General features: G+C 39.8%; 4 protein-coding genes across 15 annotated transcripts; 3 read left to right on the top strand and 1 right to left on the bottom strand.

The window, feature by feature from the left end:
- Nucleotides 1-798: 798 nt before the first annotated feature.
- On the top strand, nt 799-7,086 carry pola2 (polymerase (DNA directed), alpha 2). The gene is made up of 18 exons (XM_086258204.1): nt 799-1,167; nt 1,640-1,764; nt 1,872-1,960; nt 2,087-2,144; nt 2,377-2,486; nt 2,648-2,847; nt 2,960-3,048; nt 3,272-3,424; nt 3,785-3,847; nt 3,922-3,973; nt 4,057-4,175; nt 4,339-4,377; nt 4,842-4,915; nt 5,336-5,444; nt 5,614-5,720; nt 5,923-5,979; nt 6,062-6,188; nt 6,378-7,086. Exons 1-18 carry the CDS (start codon nt 1,083-1,085, stop codon nt 6,528-6,530), a joined length of 1,809 nt encoding a protein of 602 aa, XP_086114330.1. The 5' UTR covers nt 799-1,082; the 3' UTR covers nt 6,531-7,086.
- Nucleotides 6,057-12,601, bottom strand: LOC147338134 (uncharacterized). Of its 4 annotated transcripts, none has more exons than XM_086258194.1 (11): nt 12,514-12,601; nt 11,743-11,802; nt 11,520-11,670; nt 11,335-11,418; nt 9,835-9,895; nt 9,198-9,668; nt 8,975-9,101; nt 7,605-8,408; nt 7,390-7,530; nt 7,282-7,316; nt 6,063-7,205 (listed from the first exon to the last, which is right to left on the bottom strand). In XM_086258194.1, the coding sequence occupies exons 1-11, from the start codon at nt 12,525-12,527 to the stop codon at nt 7,108-7,110; spliced, it is 2,046 nt and encodes a 681-aa protein (XP_086114320.1). In that variant the 5' UTR covers nt 12,528-12,601; the 3' UTR covers nt 6,063-7,107. The 4 variants fall into 4 exon arrangements, with proteins under 4 accessions (XP_086114312.1, XP_086114320.1, XP_086114295.1 ...); XM_086258169.1 differs by lacking the exon at nt 12,514-12,601 and adding an exon at nt 12,073-12,207; XM_086258186.1 differs by lacking the exons at nt 7,282-7,316; nt 12,514-12,601 and adding an exon at nt 12,073-12,207 and having other exon boundaries at nt 6,057-7,205.
- A 521-nt stretch (nt 12,602-13,122) lies between these two features.
- zdhhc24 (zDHHC palmitoyltransferase 24) lies at nt 13,123-17,022 on the top strand. The gene is made up of 3 exons (XM_086258295.1): nt 13,123-13,724; nt 14,497-14,774; nt 15,306-17,022. The coding sequence occupies exons 1-3, from the start codon at nt 13,420-13,422 to the stop codon at nt 15,596-15,598; spliced, it is 876 nt and encodes a 291-aa protein (XP_086114421.1). The 5' UTR covers nt 13,123-13,419; the 3' UTR covers nt 15,599-17,022.
- A 540-nt stretch (nt 17,023-17,562) lies between these two features.
- LOC147338136 (uncharacterized) lies at nt 17,563-27,609 on the top strand. 9 transcript variants are annotated; one of them, XM_086258233.1, is made up of 12 exons: nt 17,563-17,741; nt 20,883-20,929; nt 21,014-21,172; nt 22,384-22,534; nt 23,567-23,617; nt 23,806-23,883; nt 24,375-24,431; nt 24,563-24,622; nt 26,783-26,847; nt 26,936-27,065; nt 27,154-27,218; nt 27,308-27,609. In XM_086258233.1, the coding sequence occupies exons 2-12, from the start codon at nt 20,907-20,909 to the stop codon at nt 27,510-27,512; spliced, it is 1,044 nt and encodes a 347-aa protein (XP_086114359.1). In that variant the 5' UTR covers nt 17,563-17,741; nt 20,883-20,906; the 3' UTR covers nt 27,513-27,609. The 9 variants fall into 9 exon arrangements, with proteins under 9 accessions (XP_086114359.1, XP_086114400.1, XP_086114384.1 ...); XM_086258218.1 differs by lacking the exon at nt 17,563-17,741 and adding an exon at nt 17,804-18,081; XM_086258243.1 differs by lacking the exon at nt 17,563-17,741 and adding an exon at nt 17,805-18,081 and having other exon boundaries at nt 26,936-27,059.
- Nucleotides 27,610-27,755: the final 146 nt, after the last annotated feature.

Here is a 27,755-nt window from a genome sequence, read left to right on the forward strand (position 1 = left end):
TAATTAAGGTAAGGCTATACATCGGTAAGGATGCAATTTTGTGCATTCTTATCTGATGTATGCAGTTGTTTAGACCGCATTTGTTTCTAGAGTGCAAATGAGTCTTAATAGATATAAAAACAGACAATAGGTGTTATTGCAAAAATGAGTCTGTTTTGTGTAACCTGTTATTGCGTATCGTAACAAGTTCCTAATGTGTGGGTATGTGTGCATGGACAAAAAAATGTTAGTGTGTAGCAGTGTTTATGGGTGTGACAGGTTGTTGTTTTTGCACTGATGATGCACTTTGTAAGGTGAGGGGGTAAAAAGTCCATGGGTTTAAAGAGTCGTTTTTGATACTGGTAGCCCTGTTCCTGCATCTGCTGATGTACATATCTTCAATCACTGACGGGCTGCTGCTGCTGATCTTCTGCAAGGACACAACTGCCCACTCCAGAGACTTTCTGCCAGCAGCAGAGCAGTATCATTAACACACACTGCACACCTGTAAAAAGATCTGAGAATTGTGTTACCCAGACCAGTGCTATCCAATAGTTAAACACACATATGTTATCCAGTGATTCCCAGACAACCATGGAGCAGACAACCAGATGATTAAATAAGTATAAATAGATAGCTTGTTGCCACTTGTCTGACCATTATTCAGATAGAATTCTTGCGTCCTTTGCTTTTAATTGTTATTGGATGATTAAACTGTGGGGCGTTTTCGTTTTTCTGCTTCTGAAGTGGGACACTGAAAAAGTTTGAAAAAAATCTAAGTTACCAGGACAGGCTTTTATTTTTGTGGGACCGCCAACTTCCGTTTATTACTGTTACGAATGTGACGTACATTCCGGCCGCCAACACGAACAGCGCTTTTTCGCGGTAAAATGAAACAGGCATCAGGTTGACCATTATTATTTAGTTTCTGCTGTCTAACAGCGAACCGCCTGTAGGTAGTATTTAGAAGCCGTGTAGTTAAAACAAAACTAGGGTCGGCGGCATTGTCGCGAAGTAAGAGTAAAGCTAACGTTAGCAGCTATCATCACAACATTGGAGCTTTTGACGTTTTCCACAACGTAGTAACTGTGTATCATAAAACCATGTCGCTAGTAACTACAGAGAGCTTAAAGACTGAGCTGGAAATATTCGATATACCCTATCAAGATGATTCCGTCCTCGACAAAAGTAAGTTGCTAACTAAGATGACCGTTTTTCTCATATGGATTGAAGCTTTACACGGGAGAGTGTGTTAGCAAAGAAGCTAAGTGCATTATCACTGTAATCATCGAGGACTCTACCGTACCCAGGATAGCAGTAATGTAGTGTTGTGACATGTTTAAGCTGTTGTCATCAGTCATAATATTTATATACCCATGTGCATGCGATTTTGTTAGTTAAAGCTTTTGACTAAAATAGCATTTTTCTTCTTGATAACTTACTTTCACAAGTCAAGTAAATTAGAAATCTGCTTTTTTTGTTTTGATTTCATTGATACGTCTTTTATAATTACTAAGCCATTTTTAAAGATCAGGAACAGTAATTATTCACTGCAAGTTGTGTCCCACAAAATTAATTCACATTGTACTTGCATCTAATATTTTCTCAGACACTCAGATTAAATCCTAGGTTGTTTTCCCTCATATCTCCTCCATTTCAGTGGTGGAGCAGTGTATTTGTAACAGACTGCAGGCACAAGAGATACTGCATGAGTGGGTTGCCTATAGCGCCACAAAACAAGGCGTGAAGCTCACCACGGACACTCTGGAGCAGTTTGAACATGAGGTAACAGGACCACAGATTTTAATATGCATTACAAATTACTTATTAAATATGCAACAACTTAGTCATTCTCTGCTCCTTATAAATGCAGCATGTTTGTCATCTTACAGGTTTTGAACAAGAGGATCAAATCCAGAAAAACCTCCCGAAAGGAAGAAGCAGCCAGTAGAATGAGAGACATTAGCATGATTGATGATTTGTATCCTTCACACTGATGCTTGAGCATAAAGACCCGTCTATCTGCACTGCCTGGAGTCACGTGTTTTCTTTGATTTGTGTCTGCTAATGTTGCTGTTGAGTCATAGACTTTGACAAAATGAATCAGAATAAAAGCTGAGGAAGAGGAGGAGGATCTCTTAGATTCTTACTCTACTCCTGCTAAGGTAACCAAACACTTCTTGCTTGTCAGCAGCAGAGCGTTATCTAATCTGAACAAAAGAAATAAAGTTTCGTAACTTTTAAAAAAAATTTATCCATTTATGCTTTAGGTTTTTTTTGTTGATCTGCCTTTAAAAGCTAAGATAAGCTAGATGTAACTCGTGGGTCTCCCGCAGAGTGAGTTTGAGTCTATGTAGACAGACAAGATCCTAACTGTGTTTGTTCCTGTCGGTACAGGGCTCTCAGAAACGACCTCTGACGACACCAGAGCGTCCTCATTCAAAGAGAACTGCAGCTCTGATGGCCAGCCCGAGCATACTGCTGTCTCCAGCCAGCTTCTCTCCCAAGTACTCTCCACCCCATGCTGCTCTGATTATTTTTGAAAACGTGAAAATTATGCTCTCTGGTTGTGTTAAAGTTTAAAAAGAAAGCTTTTTTTTTAAAGATAAACCTTTGTATTTGCATCACTGTCACTTTAAGTGACCTTCTCCCCTTATCTCTTTGGAAGTGCGACACCCTCACAGAAGTACAGCCAGCGGGGAGGAAAGGGAGAGGTGGTGGCCACGTTTGGGGCTGTGCAGGGCACCCGTTGGGTGGGCAGGAAAGATCCAGGTGCAGGTGTCCAAGTTGAGATATTGGAAGGACCGGAAGATTCCCTTAACAGCAGCTACAAATACATGTTCCAGAGGCTGCGAGATGTTCGAAACGGTACATAGCTGCACACACTTGATTAAAGATTTCCTGTATGTTTGGGTGTAAAATCACTAAATAAATATACCCCAGAACATTTGGATAATATTTTTTTCTGGGTCTTTCCCAGTGTTGACAGAGAAGATTGAGGAGCTAGGAGAAGGACTCAGGACTCACTTCAGCATTGAGGAGTTCTCCCCCGTCTCTCTGCCTGCCCAGGTACAGAAGAGATGACACCTGTGGAAAACTTTTAAATTAAAGATTCATCCCCACTGCTTAAACAATAAATTATTAAATAATAGTACATTGCTATAAAATGTTACGTTACATCACTGAATTGTTTTCTCTTAAAATCATATATATTGAGGAGTAAAATCAAACCTGCTTATTTGTTTGATTAAAAGTTAACTTCTTTCTTGGGTTTGCGTCTTCTTCCCTCCAGGACAGTATAACTGTGCTAGGACAGATTTGCTGTGACAGTAATGGCAAACTGAATGCACAGTCAGTCCTGCTAGAGGCTGGACCAGAACAAGGCGGTCAGCAAGTACCTGTTGACCTATCGGAGCTTAAAGAGTATTCCCTTTTTCCTGGTCAGGTGAGCTGAATGAAATCGCTTACTTTGACAGATGAAACTAGAAATGGGTATGCCAGTGAGGTCCTTCCTAATGACCAGTCGGTGGTTTCTCCTTTGCCTGTGCACTGAGCTTATGTGCAGCAGGTTATATGGCCACCAAGAGTAACAGAGCATGCCAAGGACATGGGCTTGAGACTGACCCGGTGTCTGACCGAGAGCTCTGACAGTTTTTCCCCCTCATAAAAATAAACTTTCAGAATTATAGGAAACCTTTTATCAGCAGAAGCATGTAGCTTTGTTTTTGCAGCTCTTTCCAACAAACCCACATGTAAGAAAACATTTATCTAAATGCTCCTGTTCTGTTTTTTTTTTTTTTTTTAGGTGGTGGTGATGGAGGGTATGAACACTACAGGAAGAAAACTGGTGGCTTCCAAATTCTATGAGGTCGGTTCTAAGTTGTTGGCTTTAACACTTTTCGCCTGTTTGTGAAAACTCTTGTAACGTTGTTGTGCTTTTAGGCTGTTCCTCTGCCGTTCTACAGTTCTGACATGAAAATGGAGACAGATGAGGGTAAGATCTGTCTGATCAATTTTTCAGATTTAGCTTGAACTTAAAGCCATCTTCTTACACTCCACACTCTTCATTTGTTGCAGAGCCACTGAATGTACTGGTGGCCTGTGGACCGTACGCTCCCTCTGACAGTCTGACCTTTGACCCCCTGGTGGACTTAATCAATGTTATTGTCAGGGATCGTCCTGATGTCTGCCTGCTGGTACAGTCTCCCTTGTTGTTCCATCATAAAACAGACACTATCCATGACAGAATTTCCACTAAAGCTCACATACACACTGTCAGGAGTGTATCTATGAGGGAGACAGTCCTCCCATGACTCTGTGTTTTGTCTGGTTTTCCTATTTCTTGTTTCTCTTCCACAGCTGGGCCCATTTGTGGATTCCAAACATGAACAGATTGAGGTCAGTGGGACAGAGACCGTGTTTTTCTTGTTTTTGAGTGTGCACAGCGCAAGGGGGAACCTTTCGCGTGCATTTTTGCACAAGTCAAAATGCTTTAAAAGGGATATGTGTGTAGACAAAAACTAATAGGTATCACTTGCTGAATAAATCTTCTGTGTTATCCTTCAAGATATAACACTTAACCCACAAATAAGACGATTAGTTTCAGTGTTATTGGGTCTGGAAATAAAAAGCGTACCACTGGATTGACCACAATAACAGATCAATGAAACCGACAGGTGCAGTATAGCAATCACAGAAAGTTTTTTGTTTTTTTTCATCATAAAATACCGTCTACTCGTACACGTTTTGCATAGAAGGATCTAATTTGAGCTTCTATATCCAAATTTGCAGTGTGAATTCATTTTAATCAACATGTTTGTTTGTTTTTCTTTCTTTGTCATCTCCATGTGTTTCTTAAATAGAAAGCCCAGGTGACTGAGACTTTTGAGAACATTTTCACCAGATGCATTGAAAGCATTGTGGATGGGACCAGAAGGTATGTGTTGTCTAATCAAAGCTCAGAGTCAGACAGCTATGCATGTGACTTCCTTTGTGATGTTAAATTCAGGATCCATGTGTGACCTTTTCTGCAATTTTCCGAAAGTTACAGTTTTTTTCGCTTTTGTTTTAAATCTGTGCCTTAAGGACATTATAGCTGCAACCCCGTCTGAAACCCTGCGACTTAACCTGCTTGCAACTGCACATGAAATTTGTCTTTCTTGTTAATTACATATATGTCTGCATAAACTATGTCATCACATTATACAAGTAAGTTAAGACAGAGGTCAGTCACACTGTAACGATTCGAGGTTTGTTTGTTCGTTTGGTTGTTTTTTAAACTGTGCTTTCCTCCTGTTCAAATCAGATTTTCTTTACCACAGTGAAGCCTCGTGTTTTCTCGTTTTCTTTAATCCAGTGTTGGCTGTCAGCTGGTGTTTGTGCCTTCTCAGAGAGACATCCACCACCATTTCATCTACCCACAGCCTCCGTTCAGCCTGCCCCACCCCAGCAAAGAACAGACCCAGGTTAGACACTGTTGTTGCGTGCTGATGAGCACATGCAGCAGATTTCTGAGCACTCGTGGCAAACCTTATTTTAATAGTGTAGCATTGTTTGTCTTTAATATGGTTTTCAGTCCCGGAGATGTCATGCGTAAGTGTCAGGTTATATAATGTTTGTCTTCATGCTTTGCAGCGTGTCACCCTGGTCCCTGACCCCTGCACCCTTCTGATTGACGGGGTGACTATTGGCTTGACATCAACTGACATCCTCATCCACATGGGTGCAGAGGAAATCAGCTGGTGAGTGAGGCTGTTTTCTAATTTGCACCAAATTCTGACATCAAGGTGGCAGATCAGAAACACCAAAGTGAGTTACTGACCTACATTTTTATGCAGATTTATAAAGAACAGGGCTGACCGTTTTCTTAAATTATTCACATGATCATATTTTCCAATGAAGGTCATCGGTGTACATAGTTGAAATTGATGTTTTGCATTGCAGTGGAACCGGCTCAGACAAATTCTCACGTATACTGAAGCACATGCTCACACAGCGGAGGTAAATCCTGAAGGAGTTCAGATCTATTTATTTATTTGAGATCACGTATTATTAGTGATCGTGTCCATGTTCTCATGTCCAGTTACTACCCACTGTATCCGCCTGCGGACGAGGTAAATATGGATTATGAGAAGTTCCAGAGTTTCGGCCAAATGCCGCTCACCCCCGACATCCTTGTTGTTCCCTCTGAAATGCGCTACTTTGTAAAGGTAAACAACTCGTCTTCCCCTTGACATCCTATATATACACATTTATTGAGGTAATTGATTGCAGGATCATCAGTTATTGCATTGATAATATAAAGTAAAACATGTTTTTGGGTTTTTTTAAACACGTGACTATTTTTTTTTTTAGTTTTTACGAGTGTTATGTCATCTAAAATCTCCTCCCATCTTCAGGACGTGGTCGGCTGTGTGTGTGTCAACCCTGGACGGCTGACCAAAGGCCAGGTGGGCGGGACGTACGGGCGGCTGCTCATCCAGCGCAGTCCTCAGTCAGAAGACGGGAAGAGGGTGAGCCCATGTTTGACTGCTCAGGTGGTGAAAATCTAACAAGAGTGCAGACTTTCACTTCTAATTGTCACCAGAAATGAGCTGGTTTAACCAGGACCAGCTGTGCTACAGGCATGCTGCTGGAAAACCATTTCAAATTATTTTGTATATTGGTTTATTTTTATACCTTGAACATGTTGAAGTGTACTGTGCTCATAACTGATGGGTTATCAGTCAAATACAGCAGCAATAATTTCTTTTTCAACAAATTATTGTTGCCCTTTGTACAGCTTTTGTAACATTGTGTCTCTTCCACTTAAGTTTTATTGTTGTCCAGATTTTTTATCTTCCTGTGTCTCTAACAGGAGGAAAAAGTAACACGCTGAAAAATCCTGTTGCTTTTGCAGCTCAAAATGAAAATAATTTTGTGTTTGCAGGGAAGCCTGAGTACAGTCTGTATTCCAGTTTAAGATTGTAACATTCAAAAATGCCTTTAATTAAAACAAGAAGAAATAAAACAGTTATTAAATAGCCTGTTGTTTCTGTTTTTAATGTATTATTATAAAACTAATTATAATACTCTGCAGTACTTTATTTTGAATGTGGTTTGTCTCTTTTAACTTGCACAGCAGTACATTTAGTCATAAAAATGATCAAACTCATCAGAGTCATTTGGGTCCTCCGTCTTCGGCTTGTCGTGCTCCACTTGAAAAATTCCCATGTTGTGAAAACTCGCTGGAAAATAAATTGAGCATAAATCAGAAGTCCTGCAGCCTTTCTAATGTTACTGTAAAGACTGGTTATACTGTACCTTTGGGCTTCTCTTCACCTCTCAGATACTTTTCTCTACAAGGTAAAAGAAAAGTAAGAGGCACGTTTCACATTGTAATTTAAGTCAGTCAGTTAAAAGAGTACTTACTTTTGCTGAGTTTCTTCTTGAGGCGCAAGAAGGTTCTCAATATCCTCTTCATCACTGACTTCGTTTGAGTCGTCATTATCAGATCCTGTTTTACCCTCTTCCTGTTCCTGAGCTGCCTCCTCGGTTATAATCTGTGTAGATCTAAAAACAGGATTACATTCGATTTTTTTTGTGATGATGTCTGTGAGGAATATTTCAATCCTTCATCGTCTTACCTCTTTTCTTGTGGTGTGACGATGCAGTCGTCTGAATCTATCTGATCTTCCTCACTCCCGTGTTCCTCTTCGCTTTCGTCATCCTCCTGTTGATTCAAGTCCTCATCCTCTTCTTCTTCACTGCCTTCACTTCCATCCTCTTCGTCCTGAGAGGAGGCAGCACCCTGTTTTCTGTTCTCAGTGCCTTCGTTCTTCAGCCTGATTGACTGTTCTTCACCTCCCTGTTCCTCCATTTCATCACCTGTAGATGTCTCTGCTTCCTCTGTTGCGTCCTTGGCAGAAGCACCATCACCTTGTTTGGTATCACTGTCATCTTGTTCTTTATCTGTTTGACTCTTCTCTTTTTCTTCACCGTCTTCTTTAGCTTCCAGGTTTTCCTCTGTCTTACCTTTAACTTTTTCTCCTGTGCTGCTTTGCTCAGCACTGCTACTGTCCTGCTCTTCTACTTCACTGACATCATCGTTTTTATTCTTTGCACTGCCACTTTCTGATTCCTTCTCCCGCTGGGATCCTGACTCTTTGCATCTGTTTGTTTTCTCTTCATGATTTTGATTCCCTACTTTTTCACCCTCGTATGCCTCATTCAAACTTCCTGACTCCTCACCAGTGTCCTGACTCTCTGAGTCACCTCCCTTACTCGCAGTCCTTTCCTCTGCCTCCTGAAATCCTGGTGATTGAACAGAAAGCTCCCCACTTCTCCTTCTCCTACTGCTCCTCAGGCTTTTCTCTGAGGAGGCATTGCTTTCTGAACTTTGGGCCACTTTAACTGAGTGAATGTGAATGGCACTCGAATTCCTAGAAAACCTAAAAGATGGAAGAATGGATGAATGAATTTGCCAGTCTAAAACAGTAATAAGTATTAAGAAATAAAGCAAGAGGAGAAGACTTGTTTCTGATCTTTTGTGACCTCCTCTACAGCATGTGCCGTTTAACTAATACATATTTTTTAAAACTTAAAAGTTAATTTATATAAAATTAGGAGGTAACAAGAACGTGATGTTTTCTATAAAATGTGGTTTAGTGCTAAGTTGTTAGTGTGACTGCCACACGCCTTTAAATACTATCCCCAGCTTCATGTCCAGCCAGTTTGACCTTTACTGTCATTCCTGTGCTCTCTTTTCCTGCAGCTTCTGTCTGTGCTGTGATCAAAGGCAAGTAATTGCACCAGAAAGATTAGGACACACATAAATCAACTACATTTTTTTTTAAAGGAGACAGGAATGCGCCTATAAATTGAGGGGGGTATTGATGAAGGGTATTCAGAACACATTTAGCAGACTGGTGCAGCATGAAGGGAAGAAACTAAGGGGAGATGATACATCAGTGGGATCCAATGAATTCAAAGTCACATCTACAAGAATGCTGCTTACTCCTGAGGGCTGCATCTCTCTCTGTCTGAAGAGACATGCTGTTTTCTTCCTCCCTTCTCCTTCCCCGCCTTTTTGCTGGAATCCTTGCCACTCTCACTGCTCTCACTGTGACTGCTGGACAGACGGACTAGATACAGAATGTACGAACACAAAACAAGTCCACACACATGCTGAATACGCACAAAGACTCGTGTAAGAAAAGTATTTATTTTTGTGTATTCACCTGGTTTAACGTCTAACTCGTGGGACGAACGACTGCTGCTGCTTCTGATGCTCCTCTCCCTCTGTGAGCTCAGCACTCTGCTCATTTTATCCTCCTCTCCCACAGTCTGCGAGACCCTTGAGTCACGTAAAGGCTCCTCCATATAAAGCTGGCCCCACAGGGCCTCGGAGTATGATGGAGTTCCAGTTGCACCAGCAGGCTGGTACCAGGGGTAGTCAGGCTGTAGGGAAGCCCTGCCTTGTAGATCCTGCCTGTGCCAGGGATGATGGTACTGTCCAGGTGCGGAGGCGGGATAGTAAAGCGGATATGGGTGAGGAATGATGGGTGGAACTCTGGTAGGAAATCTGGCTATCTGGGATTGACTGCAGCTCAACCAGGAGGACTGCGTGTGGGGAAGATGGGAGGAGCCATCTTGGTTGTAGTCAGAGTAACCTTGAGGTGTAGCAGTTTTTTGTGGCTCCGTGGGTGGACCTGAAAACAAGGATACATGTTCGACTGGTGTTTGTCACACTAACTTTAAATAAAATATTTGAACACCTCAATCTTCAAGATAACACATGAGACCAGATTATTACCACTAAACCATAAATGTGATCTAGTCATTTCCTAAAGTGAGCCCCACAGCATAAAGACTTACCTGCAGAAGATTTCATCACGTCCGTGTTCTTTAAACATGACTTCAAATAGTCGTCCATTTTCTGTTGAAGAAACAGTTTCTTTAATACACTGTCAGAAAGACATGGCATCAGTTGTAAATAAAGAAAAATGACTTTGGATTTTGGAACATGGATATTCTTAATCTCCTTGCATTTGTCATTTTGAGGTGAGAGGAAGTGGAAACATTGAAAGTGCTATCAAATACAGCTGTGATCAGAAATATACATACACTTATGATGGACATGAATGTCACTGTCATTTTGATTGTTTCATGATTTCTTTGAACTGTTGGGTGGAATGATTGTAAAGCATACATATTTAATGACTTTTAAAAAAAACAAGAATTGGGTGCACAAATTTGCACGCCCCCACTAACACATGGTTAGATGAACCAGCAATCAACAAGCTTTTGGCATAATTATGGTTGGATATTTGACCCCTCCTCTTTACTGAATTGGTAGAGTTCATTTCAATTGGTTGGTTCCTGGCATTGACTCAACTTTCAAGCATCCATGCATTTTCAATAGGGTTGAGGTCCAGCTTTGGGAAGGCCATTCCAGAAGCTTAATGTTAGCTGGCCTTATCCATTCCATTCCATGCTTTACAACAGTTTTCTTCAGTTTGAAAGCCTCATCTTTACTCCTCCAAACACACCTGTTGTCATTGCCGACATAAATCGATCTTTGTCTTGTCTGACTATAAAACCTTGGTGTTTGACTTTTCTGTGTAGGGAGCTGCAAATTTTAGTCGGGCTTGAAGTTGTTGATTTAGTAGCAGTGGCTTCTTTCTTGGTCGGCACCCTCTCAGTCTATGGGAATGTAAAATTAGCTTAACTGTGGACAGTGACGCTGGTGTACCGGCAGCTTTCCAGTTCATGAAAGGCTTGAGCCTTTGTGGTTCCTGGATTGTTCCTGAATATCTCAGCAAAGTGAATAAATCTGAATAAATTGAGTTAAATATAACTAATTAAACTGATTATCCTGGTCCTGGAATCTACAGTTATTTAGAAATGGTTCCAATAGACCTTCCCAAAAAGTAAATCTACAGCTCTCCCTCTTAGATCTTCCCAAAGTTCCTTGGACTTTCCCATTGTTCATTGAGTCTAGTGAGTCCTTTTTCATGCAGGCAAAGAGAAGCTACCAAATGTGGTCAATTGTGTTAAAAGACTTTGTAGAAGCTTCAGCATCATTAAAATTAAAACGTGTGTACGTATAATTTTGACCCTGTGTGGATTAGAAAAGATCTAAAATAAATTCTAACTTGTACACCCAATTATTTAGCGTCATTATTAAAGATGTATGCTGTACAATCATTCTACCTTGGAAAAAAATAATAATTAAAAGCCCAGAATTACATTCATGCCAACAAGAGTGTATGTAAACACAACTGCAAGTAAGGCAGCAAATACAAACCAGCTCTACATTTTGAACAGACACTTTAACTTTGTGAATAATCAGCTCATGCTGTGCATTACTTGTACCTTCTTCTGAGCTGCCTGTCTCTTCTCCTTAAGTTGCTGCTTCCAGCGGGGGGAGTTCTCCTCCAGGTATCTCTCATACTCCATCTGCAGGGGTCAAAGCAATAGTTTATTTTAAGAGCTTCACGAGGAAAGAATAGATTTCTTCCAGTGTGTTTAATGGGTCTGTTTTCTGCACATCTACACACCCGAATCACTTTCATGGCAGCATTGCGGGCCAACATCCCTTTCAGTGTGTCCTGGGCCTTCTCAAACTGCTGCAGCAGCTGCCTGTTTTGTTGCTGGGCTATGTGCTCTCTTTCCTTCAGCTCCTGCCAGCGTTGCTGCAGGTGCATCACTCTTGAATAGGACACACACATAAAAACTTGGAGTTTAAAAAACACTTACTGAGAAAGCATCTCGCTAACTTACAGATGATCCTGAGTGTGAAGAGCTGAAGGGTCATCTTGCAACAACACCAGCTTGTTAACACTGTAAGAGAAAGAGGTCATGAAGCAGCAGGATGGTCATCTAAGCCACACACACACACTTTCCATCTACATACAGCCCATTTTTCCAGAAGACATGGCAGCATCTGCTTCTTAGACTTGCCAATAAAACTAGTCTTGACTGTGAACATTACTTTTCATATAAAAACTGCATACACACTTAAATTATGTCACATTTTAAGAGTTTAAAAGATTTTAAAGACAAAATCATCCACCATTCTCTGCAAATGTGGTACCATTTAGGTGGTCTAACCTCTTATTTCCACAGATTTGTCTTTCTTTGGTGAAAGTGTTTTTTTCTGAGCAGTTCAGACGCCCAAGAGACAGCAAATTTTCCTTTGGTGCAGCCATGACTGTGGGCTCTCAGTAGATGAGCAGATTACCAGGGATTAAAGGCTGTGTTTCAACAGGGGAGGGACCAAAGACATGCTGTCCAATCAACATATCGACATGCTAATGAGGTTAAACAGCAGCGAGGTCAACTTTATTGGTAAGTGGGTAACCAAGTTATTGGAACTTGTATTTATGCAAATGTGTGAGCCCTTAGTATAACATAATCAAAATGATTTTTATACCTAATATCTGGTATTTTGAGGGCATGTAGCAGGCATCAGTGGAATACCATCTATAATAATCTATGTGTAACACTGAAGCTGCAAGAGGTGGAGGTGTGAAGGCTGATAAATTTAAATACCTGGGGTCAACCATCAAAACCAACGGAAACTGCGTAAGAGGTGAAGAAGACTGTACAGGCAAAGTGGGGTGGGCAGAGATGAGTGCCAGGGGTGATCTGGGACAGAAGGATAGCAGCAAGAGTGAAGGGTATGATGTACAAGATGACAGTGAGAGTGAGACACAGTTGAAAATGCTCAGATCTTCATTAGGAGCGACCAGGATGTACAGGATTAGAAATTAGTCTATCATTTCTATAATGAAAAATTCATGTGATACTTAGGGCCGAAGGTGAGCTTCTCTGACTTGGAGAAAATTTGATTCACCTTCAAACCAGAAGTAATAAAAAATATTTTTGCAGTTCTGTCGCAAAAAGTACACCTGCTACAAAACTGAACAGATTAACAAGAGGAGAAGCTGCTTTGTTTTCTCTCTTTCTTCAAAACAGGGTTGTGGTTGAAGCAAATTTACACCAAAATGGTGCCTGCTGACACACAGAAATACATTTTGGGACGTAAAAAAAAAAACGATACACACAGTTATATACAAATAAAGGGCTAAAGGCGAGTGATTTAGTCATGTTTTACCCATGGCAAGTTAGAGGTGGAACCAAAGTATATTGTTGCATTGCGGATATATTTTCATGTAACACCTACTAGCAGACGAGATTCCGTCCACAATCAGAGATCGTGCTTGTCAGTGAGGTTTTTAAAGATTAAAACGGTACCATTTATTTTCTTACGCTACTGTAACTTTCCGGAAGACACGTAAGGCATTTTTTATTTCATGTGTTTGACTTTATCTCACGCGAGAGGCTAATTTAGATTGTTTTAGGCTAGTTAAACTAGCCAACGCTTACCGCTGTGCGTCGGCTAAAGCATTCCTTCCGCTTTCCGTATTCACTTTTAGGTGCAATTTCAAATAAAACATGACGAGTATAGCTAGTAAGGTGTTTTGCAGGGTGGAGAAGATGTGTCACTACCTCCCTGTGGTCCTTAACACGTTCCTGGTTTTCTCCATAACCGGAGAGGTGAGTTACCTGGTGTCGGTGGAGGCTCCGCTGGAGCCAGACCAGAAGAAGACTCAGTGGTCCTCTCGGTGGAAATTAATCCACTTGCTGGCCCAGTATTTCATGTTGGGGAACATCTGCTGGAACGCCCTGCTCTTCATGAAAACTAGTCCCAGCATCAAGGGAGTGTTCCTGGGAGGAGAAGTCCTCGGCCAAGGGTGGAGGTGAGGATTAAACAGCTGTAGAAATGAACATTTGATCCACAGCACATTGTATGTTTAATATTGCCACCTATCTACAGCTACCTGCTTTGTGCGCTTCGGGTTTGTTGTTGTTGTCGTCATGATTTGATAAGAATCTTGATTTAAATAATGTTCTGGGCAACTAATTTGTATTTTGTAACCTTCATAAAGCATCGAATCAGAAAAACTACTTCCTGTATGCTTCCCTATCCTGCCCAACATGAGGTATAAGCAAGGCAGAGGCAAGAATTCCTTGACATATTGTTTTAGGCTTTAAAGAGAGACAAGCTAGGAAAAACACTGAATCCTAACAGATTATTTGTGACTTAGATGTGAGATGAGATGTTTATGTTTGAGTGAAGTGATCAGATTAAATTTGCAGTAAATCTTTGCTTACAACTGTGCAATGCGATAAAAGGGGTGGGGGTGATTACATAACAAAATTTAGCATTGCATAACATGTACTGCATGTTAACAAGAAATATAACCTCTGCTGACAACTGAAACAGATTGTAGGTTTTCTAAAATCTGAAAAATGCGAGATCGGGAACCATAAATAATTAATTTAACGGCAGCAAAGAAGTGAGATTTTTGCTTTTTGCCAGATCTAAAGTTTGCTTCACACTTTATTCCAAAGCAGGTGTTCATTTGAATTATTAACGTGTGGCTCAACACAATCTTTATTTTTGATGCTCACAATAAAATAGATTTACTAATAACCATACATTAAAAAAAGTCTGTCTTTTATTCAAAGGTACTGTTACACATGTGAGACGCACACTCCTCCGCGCTGTTCCCACTGCTACGACTGCAAGGTGTGCGTGCTGCGGCGGGATCACCACTGCGTCTTTTTTGGCCAGTGCGTGGGCTTCCGCAATTACCGCTACTTCCTGAGCTGCTTGTTTTTCATGTGGTCGGGGCTCCTGTACGCCACCCTGATGAACGCAGAGGTCTTCATTGTCATCTTGAAGGAGGGTGTGACGGTACACAGCATCCTGCTGCTGCTCATACCCTGGATCATGCTTGTTTCAGGTACGATCTGGTTTGTCACAGCTGGAGCGTCTCATGCACATTATTACTGTGATACTAACTGTTTGACACTCTGTTTGAACTTATAGATGTTGCTAAATGAACATAATGTATTAAAACTGAAGGAAAGAGGATACTGTCATCTCTGCTTAAAGAAAAATTATCGTTATTGCTGTCTGATTTCGCTTGGTATTGGCTGATATTCCCACTGTTGACTGGTATCATTACTGATCACATATCTTAGTAACCACAAAAAAAAATCAGCTAAATGTCAATATCAGATCCAAATATACAGTTAGTTCATCTCCATTATTTTTACATCTCTGACTATTAAGATCTATGAAAAAATATTTAGAATTATTCAGAAATACATATTTTAGTTTGTATTTTAGAAACTCTACGGGTTAAGTAAAACTGATACTGTCCTCTTGCCTCTGGTTGATTGGTGATGAGATGAATCACAGACCTCAGTTTGCCTGGATTTGTAATCACTTGCTGTGATTTAATGTGTGCTGCTGTTCCTCGTCACCCCAGGCCAGGTCTCAGCACGTGCCTTTGCCTTCGCATTCATCGCAGACACATGCGTGGTGGGTTTCCTGCTGGTGTCTTCCTTCTTCTTCTTCCATCTCTACCTGCTGTTTCGTGGTCAGACCACCAGGGAGTGGTATTCCTCCCGCCGACCCTACAGCCTGGGACTCTTTGGCAACCTGCATCACACACTGGGCCTGCGTTGGTACATCTGCTGGCTCTGCCCTCTTATCCCCTCGCCACTGCCAGGAGACGGCATAAACTTCCAGGTCACAGGATCGCTGGAGCCCTCGCGGTAACAGGTGCTGATCGGAGCGGACCGAGTGTCTTTACTTTACTTTTGGTTAATGTTATCGGGAGCAGCAGGGGAACTCATCTTAGTTCAAGAAGAGGTAGCTTGGAGTGGGAAGAAAGTAGAATTGTCTGTGGCTGTGTAATGTATTGGTGGGTGTAACTCACTGCCAGTGTCTACTCTGTAGATTCTGTGCTGAGACAAAGAAATTAAGGGTCTTCTTTTGGTGGTACATTGATCTTAAATGGTAATCCGTACACTCAGCAAGGCTGGCCTCAGAAAATGAACACAGAAACTCGATGTGTTCATCTTGCAAGCGATCACTGATAATACATGTTTGAAAATAGCACTGAAATAAGAATGTATTTTGACTGAACAACGTTCAGTTTTAATCCTTGTTGAGAAGCACTCACAATCTCTGACAGTGACGCCTCGTGGGAGTGTTGATAATAGCTGCTTTCTTGGGTTTTCCCTACGCTGAGGCTGCCTAAATCCGAACGTTACACAAGTGTGGCTTACGCAGTTCCTGATTACTCCACTTGACTGTAAAATGCACAATCATTTGCCTCTATTTTGCTGTTGCTCTGAGGATGCTCCTGAGTTTATTAAACTGACCTTTTTAATTGGATTCTGCTGTGGCAGGTGGAACAGTGGGAGACACAAAGGAGCGGTCTTAATGTCTTCAGCACAACATTAATTTGAAATAAATAAAAGTAAACACTGAAATGGTGTGGAAAAAAGTGCAAAATATGACAGTTTACGTTTAGTGAATGCAGTATTTAAAATGTACATGCTTATGATGTGTGAACAGTTTTGCCTCCATGCTTGATATTTCATTAAGCAGCGTCTGTGTCCTCATTCTGTACCCTATACGTTACATACTGTATAGAAATCTTTAGAGCATCCTGTTTTTGCCTATAATTACCAGTTTTTGCATACAAACACATTCAAACTGTTATAATTGATGGCTATAGAGTCTTTCTTTTTTCACGAGGTATCCCTGTAACTGTTTACCTGTCTTGAGTGTACTTCATCCTGTCAAGTGCTTCAGTTCAGAATAATATGGAAGAATGCGAACATGTCAGTTTTAATTGATGCCAAATGAATTTCCTTTACCTCCATGTATTTTACTCCTTGGCATCTTTTATTTTTCTTATTTTAATTCTTCTGGCCTAAGTGTATTGGAAAAATTACAAGCCTTTTTTGTTTGTTTGTACTGGTCACTAAATTTTATATTATTATTCTTTACAACTGTTGTTAGTTCCTTGCCAAAAGATATCATTTTGTTTGGTTGATTATTGGGTGTTTTGCCTTTTAAAGGTGTTTGCTTGAAGGGATATACCACTGAGAAATGTTTAATTTTAATATTATTCTATTTTTGTTAAAGTTGTTGTGCTGAAATAATAAAATTTTGGGTTTCAAAAGTTTTAACTTTTTCTAATTTGCATCACGTTAAACTGCAATTGTTGTCATATTTGACTAATAAAAATAATTCTTATTCCAAAATTCCAAATAGATCCTGTTCAAATAGGGAACAATTATAAAAACAATTATAAAAATCACCAAAAGATAAAATCTTCGCCATACTGGCAGCAACAGTATGGCAGTGTACTTATGTATGTCGAGATGGAAAAGGGGAAGAAAGGTGATTTAAGTAACTGAACATAGGCCAATCCATCTGGCACCAACAACAAAGCTGAGTTTCAGAAACTGCTGATCCCCTTGGAGTTTCCTGCACAGCCATCTGAAAATAACTGAAAATATCCCGAGTTCAGAGAAATGCATAAACTGAAAGGAAGGCAACAGTAATTCAAATAATTACTTGTTACAACCAAGGTATGCAGAAGAGCATCTCTGAACTCAAAACACATTGAACCTTGATGAAGATGGGCTACAGCAGCAGGCGACTACATCAGGTGACAGGAAACTGAGGCTCACCAAAATAAAACAATATAAGATGGGAATAATACTGGTATGGCATGCTGAGACTCCATTTGTTCTGTGACAGGGGATATTCTATTACCACTTTGGGATGAACTAAGCATTTAAACACCCACAGCCTGCCTCTGGCCATGTCCATCCCTGTGTGACAGAAGTTTACCCATCTTCTAATGGATGGTTAACCACAAAGCTCAAAACATCCAAGACAGGTTTCTTGAACACAACACAAACAAATTGTCATATTTGTCTAATATTGAACTAATAATTGCAACTGAAGCAAGCAGCAATATCTACCAGCACAGTTTACATTTATTCCACATGGCAGCAACTTTTCTGATCCCTTATAAGCAGTATCAGTGAGTCTTACAGTTATACTGCTATATAAATTTGTTATAAACTAGATGGAAATAAGCGATTTGATAAAAGTGCCTTCATTGTGAAGCCTGCCCAACTAATTGCTGCCATGGTAACCAGCTTGTATGGAAGCTAGATCCTTGGTAGTTAAGCTAGTGTGACCAGGTATCCAAGTAGCAAAGTGTTCATGTGCTGGTAAGGTTTTTAGCTTGTTAGTTTTATACAGCTACAACACCACTGAAACACTTTTATAAGCTCTGCTAGAAATTGTCTTTATTGCACAAAGTTGAATTTTATTTAACTAACGCTAACTGAAAAAAAAGCTGGCCATTAGCTTGCACGTTTTTACCTTGCATTAGCCTTTCCCCCCCTCCATTTTAGTACGTTTAAACATTTATGTAAAGTTACAATAATGCTTGCATGTGTGTCTGTATTTAAAAAAAAAAACGTAACCATTTTGTAAACGACAGTTAAGTTCTCATAACTTATTAGCTTTAATTATTCGCATTTAAGTTAACCGTTAGCTAAGCCTGAGTCTGTTTTTATTCATTTTCAAGCTGATGTGGCCTTAAAACACTTGGTAGAACCTGGGACCATTTCGTGGCCTTTCCGTTTTTTAATTCCACGCCATTTCCACTGTGTTTAATGGAGTATAGCCAAATTTTCAAACATGTATTTTTTTCCCATTTTATTTTAAAATTTCAGTCTGAGTTTTTTAAATGAGCTTAAATGGCTGAATAAAAGGCATACATCCACTATCGAACCTCGTGGCCGATTTGTGCCCCATTGAAACCCATTATAAACGCTATTTTTCACGCCAGAAAAATTACGGTCAAAGGGATCGTCAGGTTTCCAGCTTAGGTTTCGTTTTGGACTACAGGCCTTAGAGTTGTAATTTTTTTATTTGTCCACCGGGTGGCGCCCTTGCTTCACATTTGACCTCTGCTGGAAAACAGCGGGCTGCTTGGACAGACCTGCCGGAAATGAAGCCTCATTTCCGGCGTGCAGCAGCGGCTTCGCCCGCTGATCGGGCGGACCATTTTTTGGTCCCTAGGACCATGAGAGGGTGCATTTTTTTTTTAGTCAACAGGAAATGACGTATTTGTTGTCACGTGGTATCGGACGTGTGGGCTGGAAAAAGCAGTCCCCGGTGATCGTGCCCCGGTGATCGTCGCGACTTACCCCGGCAACATGCACTTATTTCGGCCTAGAGGAGGAGCATTTGCCGCCTGGAGACCATTTTCTGGTCCTGAAAAAAAAAAAAAAAGGCGATCGAAATGACTCTTGGTGCCAATCTTTAGTCCATCTAAAGGCCTAATTATAATAACAATCAAATATTACTTCAAATGTTTTTTTGGGAAAATATTTAGTTTTTTAGTTTTTTTTTTAGTTTTTTTGTAATTTAAAGGGTTAAAACAACGAAAATATAATTAAAACTTTATATGAATATTTCAGGGAGAAGTAGTTTTAAAAGACTGACCAATTTAAAGTGAAAAAAAAATTAATATTTAATATTTTTATTGCACTTTTTGGGCGTGGTCGATAGTGTGCATTTTATGAAATGCGCTCCTGGAAAAAAAATAAAAGGCGATCGAAATGACTGTTGGTGCCAATCTTTAGTCCATCTAAAGGCTTAATTATAATAACAAACAAATATTACTTCAAATGTTTTTTTTGGAAAATATTTAGTTTTTTTGTTTTTTGGGGCTAAAAAAACAGGGCGCTCATGTAATAAAACTGGGATTTAAAGGGTTAAAACAATGAAAATATAATTAAAACTTGACATGGATATTTTAAGCAGAAGTAGTTTTAAAAGATTGACTAATTTAAAGTAGAAAAAAATATTGATATATAACATTTTTAGAGCACTTTTGGGGCGGGACCATTTTTGGTCCCGAGGTTCACGAAAGGATGGGATTTTGAGGTTCTACCAAAGGTTAATCATACCTCCATCTATATTTACATTAACAGCAAAATGTCATTCTACTTAAATGTGTGATGTCCTGGTCTTGCCTGCAAGGCCAAAACAAATATGCCTCATATGAAGCATTTCTGGTTCAGTCATGTTAAAAAAAAAGGACTTGATGCAAAAACTAAGTTAACTAGTTAGTTAACTAACAAACCCTTACTATAGCCATAGCAAGTAATAGGGCAAGTAGCAGCCAGGTGCTCCAAATGTAAATGATTAACTTACCTTAAGCAAGTACCAGCACCTCTGTAAAAGCAGGAGTTCAGGCATTTTACTGGGCTGAAGCATTCAGGTGTGTGTTAACACAATGCCTCTATCATCCCAGGAGTGGACATCCCAGCATATTCAAGTTCAGATTGTGCAGTGCTTAGTGAAACTGCAAAAACTCAATCTCTGCAAGCCTCGATTAGCATATTAAATGTTAAAGTTCATGACAGTATAGTTCTGAAAATAATGAACAGGTAGGCCTTCTTTGGAGTCGTTACCAAGAGAAAGCCTCTTCTGTAAAAGTGTCAGCATGGCTTAGCTTTAGTACATCTGAAAAAACAATGATACTTCTTTGAAAAAGACAAGACCAAAGTGAAGATACTTAGACATAATGCACAGTGACATGCTGTGTTGGGCAAAAGCCAATATTGTAAAAGACTGATAAAGTCACACTGGAAACAATTACTTGTATTTATTACTGCTTAAGGTGGGTTTAGTTGAAACTTTCTTTTTCACATGACTGTAGTGGCCTAGATAAATTAAGTAGATCATGGTTTTTCATGGCACAAAATTGTCTTTTGGGAGGAAACCACACATAAGCACAACTTGTCCACATATATTTTTGTTACTTTACCTAATAGAAACCTGTGCATTTGCTTGTTCTTTCTTGCCAAAAATGTATTTATGCTTGAATAAATAAAGTCTACTTGAAATCTAGTTGAAATCTAAATTACTTTCAACACCATTCACTTCAAAAATATGTATTGTGGCTTTGTCACTATTTTATATGAATTTTGACAAAAACATATGTTGATCACAGCAGGGTAAGGAATACGCCAACTCAATGGATGTCATAGAGGAAAACATGTGAGTGATGCTTAATGAACACACACACAACTGGTTGGACTTACTGTGCAGCATATGACCTTTTTCTGTGATGTGCATGTGCAGGTCACCAAAGGAGATGCTTGAGAAAATAGCAGAGCTGGAATACAGTCAGAGTCTGCTGAGAGATCAAAATGCTGACATGAGGAAATTGCTCGATGGTGCAGATGATGACATGGCAGCACTGGGTTCGGAGAATAAGTCCCTCAGAAAACAAGTTGAAACGTAAGTTAAGACAGATTACTGTCACGAGTTGATTGTGGAAGGGTCACTTCCATTTCGTCTCCCTGCCATTCGGTGGCATTCAGTTGCAAGTGTCACATGTTTCCATATTTTGGCTTCCAGTAAAACATTGTGGTTTATGTTTGTTTGGGAAAAGTCTGAAAGAGAAAGATTGTTATCTTTGGCCCTGAGGACAACAGCAGTGTTTCTAAGGCTACGTTTACACTGCAGGTGAAAGCGCATCAAATCCGACTTTTCTGACCCTATGCAACCCATATCCGATCACGGTATGACAGTGTGAACAGCACAGATCCGATATTTTCAAATCTGATCTGGGTTACTTTCGTATGTGGTACTGAATCTGATACATATTTGATGTTTTAGAAAGCGACTGCTGTTTGAATGGTCATGTCGCATTAAATCCGTCTTTTACGTCACTCACACAAGACAGACGCCAATTATCAGCGCCGGAGAAGACATCGCGAACGCTTCCTGGCCATCCAGTGTAGATGTTAGTGAAACTGTTGGGAAGACAACGTTGGAGAAACGTGAACATTTTGTTTGTACTGTATAATCTGCAGATTATGACAGAAATCTGCAACTATCCTTTGAAGCACCGCTCCTCTAAAACAGCAATAAGGATCATTATTAGGCCATATGTAAATAACAAAATAACTTTATAACTTAAAACAAAATTGGGAAACGTAAAGTCCGAAACAAGTCTTTATATTAAGGGCCATCAGTCAAACAATACTGTTTGGTCTGGGTCTAAACAGAGCGCGTTGTGTGTGACGTCTTCTTTTGCGCATGCGGGCCGCTTTGGGGGCCATGAACGGTTCACACTAGAGCGCGTTTGCTGTCACATTTTATTTGTAGTGTGAATAACCAGACAAAAAAAAATCAGATTTGATCAAAAAATCGTAATTGAGCATTACGACCTGCAGTGTGAACGTAGCCTAATTCTTGCTTGGAATTTAATGAAACAATCCAGTACGTTATCAGGTTGGGTTTTTAATATTTTACTAATTTCAGATTAATCTTGCTGTTTTATTGTTGCCTGTGAAATACTTTGCATCTTGCTGTTAGATCTCCTTTTTTTGTTTGTTTTTTTAATTTAAACCTATTATAAGTCAGTTGTTATTACTGGATAATTGTGCTTTTTTTTTTTTTATGGTGATTTTATTTATTAGGTTCTTTTTTTTTTTTTTTTTTAGCAATGTGGTCAGAAGCTTAAAACTGTCGCTGTGTGTCTCCAGCATGGAGAAAGTTTTCCAAGACTTGCAACAGACTGAAGCGGAGCCTTGCATAGCTCTGGAAGATGACTTCGAGGCACATAGACGGAATGAAGAAAAGATCCGTGAATTGGTTCGTAAGAAGTGTTTGAAATATAGCAGAGGAATTATCTAATCCCCAGCTGAATTTGTAAGTTTGCTCACTTACAGTGAAATAAACAGTGTCTAGTTTTTATGGTAGTTTCATTTTAATGGAGAGATGTGAGCCAATTTGGTACATAGATTACAGTCAATCAATAACAGACTTATTATATGAGTAAAGCAGTCCTATCCTCAGAAGCAGTTTCTTTGGTTCCGACACCCGCAAGGTTCCCCTGCTCAAGCAAGCACATCTTAAGTTTGCCATGGAACAGCTAAATGATTCAGAGAAGGTTTGGGAGAAAGTGATGTGATCAGGTGAAAGCAAAATCGAGTTCTTTGGCATGAACTTGACATGCCGCATTTGGAAGAAGAGAGATGATGACCCAATGAGCACTATCTCCACAGTCAGGTACAGAGGTGGAATCGTTATGCTTTTTCTGCTAACAATACGAGAAGTCCCTAAAGTCATGGAAGAGAACCCCCTTCCATGGATGGGTTTTCAACCAACGACCCAAAACAACAATATGAAGCATGTTAAGGAGTAGCCTATCAGTCCCATAGAAAATCTGTGAAGGAAGCTGAAGCTTTGATTTCCCAAGCAGCAGCCAAGAAACCTAAAGGATTTAGAAAGTTCATGTAAAGAGCAGTGGGCCAGAATCCCTCCTGACATGTGTGCAAACCTGGTGGTAACTACAAGAAACATCTTCAACAGTTTCTCCACCAAGTGCTAAGTCATGTTTTATTATTTCATTCAATGGCACAGAAATCAATTTACTACTTTTATGTAATGTGTTTTTTTCTGAATAGTTGATTGTCTGTCTCTCTCCATTAAAAAGAAACAACCATAAAAATTGGAGACTTGTGATTTCTTTGCCAGTGAGCAAACTTACAAATCCAGCCTTGGATCAAATCATTATTTCCCCCAGTGATATTTAAGCTTCATAAAATGTAGATGTAATGTTGCACTGATTGCTGGTTTCTCCCAGCGAGTTCACTTCAGATGAACCTTCATGTTTTTGTGTAGGAGAAGGAATCCACTGTGATAAAGAAAAAATATGAAAAGCTAACTGCAGAGGTAGATATGCATTACTTTTCACATTCAGTAACAACTTTAAACACTCATATTTTATAGTTTCAGTGTGCAGTGATACATGCTTATTTATCTTGGATGAATTTTGCTTTTGGGTTTCAGTTTTGACATCTTAAGTTTTGCAGAAACTTGGAAAGCTGTGTCTAAATATAAATATAATTTATTTTTTTTAGCTCAAAAGCCTCCAGCAAGAAATAGAGCAGGACAAGCTCTCACTGAGCAACCTCAAGTCTGAAATTCAGGACTTGAAGGTAACGTTATCAATTCCACCATGGTTATAGCCACCTCGATGTCACACATTAGTAAAGTTATGAAGCCTCCAACTGAGTGTTTTTCGTTGCCTTATTATAGTTTTGAAACTGAATGTGGCAAACAAGGAGTGTATCTGACTGCAAAAACAAGGACAGCCCATTCTTATGTGATTGACAAGTTATTTAAAAACAAGAATACTGTGCATAATCCTCTTTTTTGGCTCTAATAATGTCCATAATAAACAAAATGAATGTTTTTTTCAGAATGATCTGATATTAATGAGCTCATAAAGATCCCAGAAGGGTGTCATATCATAGATCAAGGAAGCTGAGTGCTGTTTTTCCACAGTCTTCTATATAACCGGAAGACTTTAAAAAATAATGCAGATGTAAAGAACGTCCACATTGGTTTCACTTGACAAACCTGAATGACATGAGTATAAAGTATTTTGATAATCTTCTTTTCTTCTGTACTTTGTATGTTTTTTTAGTTTAAAAGGGAAGAGGACCAGTCAAACCTGGAGCACAAGGATGAGGCTATTCAGCTGGCAAGTATAAGATCAGCATCGATGTCAATACAAAGCAGTGACTGACCAACAGTTTTAGATTTTCTCACAAACATTAACAGTAAAGATTGTCACAGTTCTCTGTTGTTTATTGTTTTACCATTTCTTTATAGATACACTTGCAAATGAATCAATTAAGTGAAACTGTGGAAGAGTGCTTCAACAATATAAAGGTAAGAATGTTTTATCCATTGATATCTAATCAAACATTAAACCAAAAAAAGTATAATTTATGCAATTTATTCATGTGATGCAACTCTTTATCACATGGATTTCAAACTGTGTCAGTGATTAGCAGACTGTTGACAAGAGAGACATTTCCTTTGTGTGATGATGTGCGAGCTTGCATTGGAGCTGTTGGGATCTGCAAATGCACAGTTGTATGTAAAAGTCCGGGTACTCTTTGGGCCTTAATTGACTTGTTGACAGGTCAAAAAGTGCCATAGTTGAAAAGACTGTCAGGGCATCAAAGGGAAGGCTTTTAAAAAGATCAAAATACCTCCAACTTTCAATTGTCTGACAAGTCACTGAGAAACGACAGTTAAAAGGAACTCTGAAAGTCAAGACAATATCTGCAAGGCTTAGAAAACTTTTAGCTAAAACTGCACCCCTGCTGTGCAAGAAAGGAAAACAAATCAACGTCATGAATTCAAAAGAGCTGCTGGAAATTTTAACTGACAGAGGAGAGTTGGTGCACTATTTCACTGTGCAGTTCAGATGTGCAAACACAGCCTGCATGGAAGAGTCCTCCAAAGGAATCCTTACGTGCAGTCACTTCACTAAAACATCTGGATAAGTCAGAGATGCAGAGAGATAGAAAGTCTAGCCAGAATCATCAAGTATATGTTTGGAAGAAAGAAAAAGCAGGTCTATAAGAAGACTGTGAACTGTTGAGTATTGATGCAAAGCAGACATCAGCTTTCATCACAGAATACCTTATTAAATGAAGTTATGTGGTTACAGTTGCTTTCAATACAGTAAGAACAGTAACAGACTGAACTAAATTGCTTATTATAAGAAATAGCTCTAATACATACAAATAGCTCAATAATAAATATCCAGAATATTACAGAGATTATTATTTGATGTATTATGTGATTGATTGGAGTTGTAAGCTGACGCTTTTGGAGGAGCTCTCACAGTTTTATGACTTAAACATCACTGAAAGTCAGCGGGGAGATCTTAAACATGCTGTGTGCCTGCAAGCCGAGCGCACAGTTAGTAGTTGTGGGTCACAATTACTGTTTGATTTAAAAAAAACTCATCTTAAAGTCTGTTTGGTGGAGGGATTGTCTGCTTCATCTTCAGTGTGAGAGTCAGAGATTCCTGAAATGTGATACTGCATTTGGAATCAGTCCATAGGCGATGCTCACAAAGAGTCCCCACTTGCCAACCTTGAAACCTCAGAATTAGGGAGACATTCAAAAGGGCTGTTGGGGGTATCCAACAGCTCTATTTGCTGGCCAGAAACAGCGGGGGTATCCAAATTGAGAGGCTGCATCCTCCTCAGGACCTAGCCTTCGCAATCTAAGTGGGCCGGGTCCTCCGAAAGCCGGGTAGGCCGGAAGTGAGCGACTGTGAAATTGGACAGTCTAGCCTTCAGAATTACATCACGAACTCTGTCAGTGGAGTGAAATTCTTCCGCCTGCTCCTTGCTATCTAAAATATAAACTTGACGCTGCCATAAATTCTTGACCATCTCACACATCTGTTTAATCAGTTTTCTGTTTGACGTTTATTCAGCTGTGTGAAAACCCCGGAGGAACCCTCCCGAGGGATTAACAAAGTTAAATTGAATCTAATCTAATCTGATAACTTTAATCTCAGCCAAACTGATTTACTCACGAACAAATAAAACACTGAAAAAAGTCCAACAATAGCAGTTTTAAGTTATCAAAGTGACTTATATATCATGTTTAATCTGAGTAGTGAAAGACCGTGGGGGTTGAAAACGATGTGACGGGTGCCGATGTGTCTCCTCGGCTCAGATATTTGAAGTTTACACAGCTACATTCTCGCCTGAAAATATGTTAAAAGTTTATTTTGTGACCCAGAAAGAGTAATAGGAGTAATATTAAAACTAAGTAGCTGCCGCCACAGTTGGAAACTGGAATTCTGCGATATATGGTTTTTCAATTTTGTTGTCCGGGTGGAAAATCGGGAGAAATTCGGGAGAATGGTGGCTCCGGGAGATTTTTGGGAGGGGCACTGACATTCGGGATTCTACAGGAAAAATCGGGAAGGTTGGCATGTATGCCCTTGTAACATTTGCCCAATTCTGACTTATAAACTTTTAAGGTGTTTTACTGTCTGGCCCTGTGTCTGTGCTACAGGACCTCAGGCAGACAACGCAGGAGCTGAGTAAGCAGTTGGAGGACAGACAAGATGAGGCCACATTGTAATCCTCACTCACAGATCCTCTTGCTTTAAAAGATTACACAGTATAGTGGGAGAGCTCATAATGTACTGCGTCACTCTGTTTTTAGTGACCTGATGAGAGAGAAGGAACGAGTGCTCAACCGCCCTCTGTCCTTTGCAGAGGAAATTAAACTGCTGGCCACAACAGCTGAAATGAATACCGGCATGACAGACTCCACAAATCATGGAAATGTAGATGTCTGTATGAAGTTCAATAAAATAAATACAAACTAGAGAAACTGAGTTAGAAATGCTACATTAATGATGCCTGCTACACTGTCTGCAGGAGGAAGCTAAGACTGAGGAGCTGCTGAAACCTCATCTTCCCACAGTTAAGCTTCAGTCTAAAAGGTACTCAGATAAGATTTTGTACGTGATGGAGGCATCGTATTTCATTTTCTCGCTCATTATTCTCCCTCTTGCTTCTCAATCGTGTAAAGATGCCCAGGTACCTTGGAGAAAGCCATCTGGAGAGTGGGTTTCTTTATGCTGTGCATCTTCATTCTCATGATTATAGCCTTTGTGGCTTCAGGATGCTTTGCAGGAACATCTGACTTCTCTTCCATCACCACTTTGTGGACTAGCGCCCACCTGATGTTACAGCCCTATTGGAGTGTACAATATGGGGCCTTGCCTCCCATTTGAGCTTAACTCTCCCTCTGGTCTACTCTTGTATTTTAGTATTTCTTTTGTAAACATGAGTTCAGAAAACAAACAAATAAAGCTTCTCATGATGCATTAAGCTGCTTCAGCCTCAGGGTCTTGCATGAGCTTGCTGATTGTCTATTGCACTGTTATGACATACAGAAACGTCTAGATTCTAAACCAACAGCATGTAGAGGCTGTGCTGATCAAAAAATCAAATTTGCAAAAGCAAGTGTCTTAGCT

Source organism: Aulonocara sp. 'chitande type north' Nkhata Bay, linkage group LG2 (assembly GCF_057382095.1).
Source record: "Aulonocara sp. 'chitande type north' Nkhata Bay isolate Kocher_YH1m ecotype deep benthic linkage group LG2, A_spYH_male_GT1.1, whole genome shotgun sequence".
In the NCBI taxonomy this organism is placed as follows: Eukaryota; Metazoa; Chordata; class Actinopteri; order Cichliformes; family Cichlidae; genus Aulonocara; species Aulonocara sp. 'chitande type north' Nkhata Bay.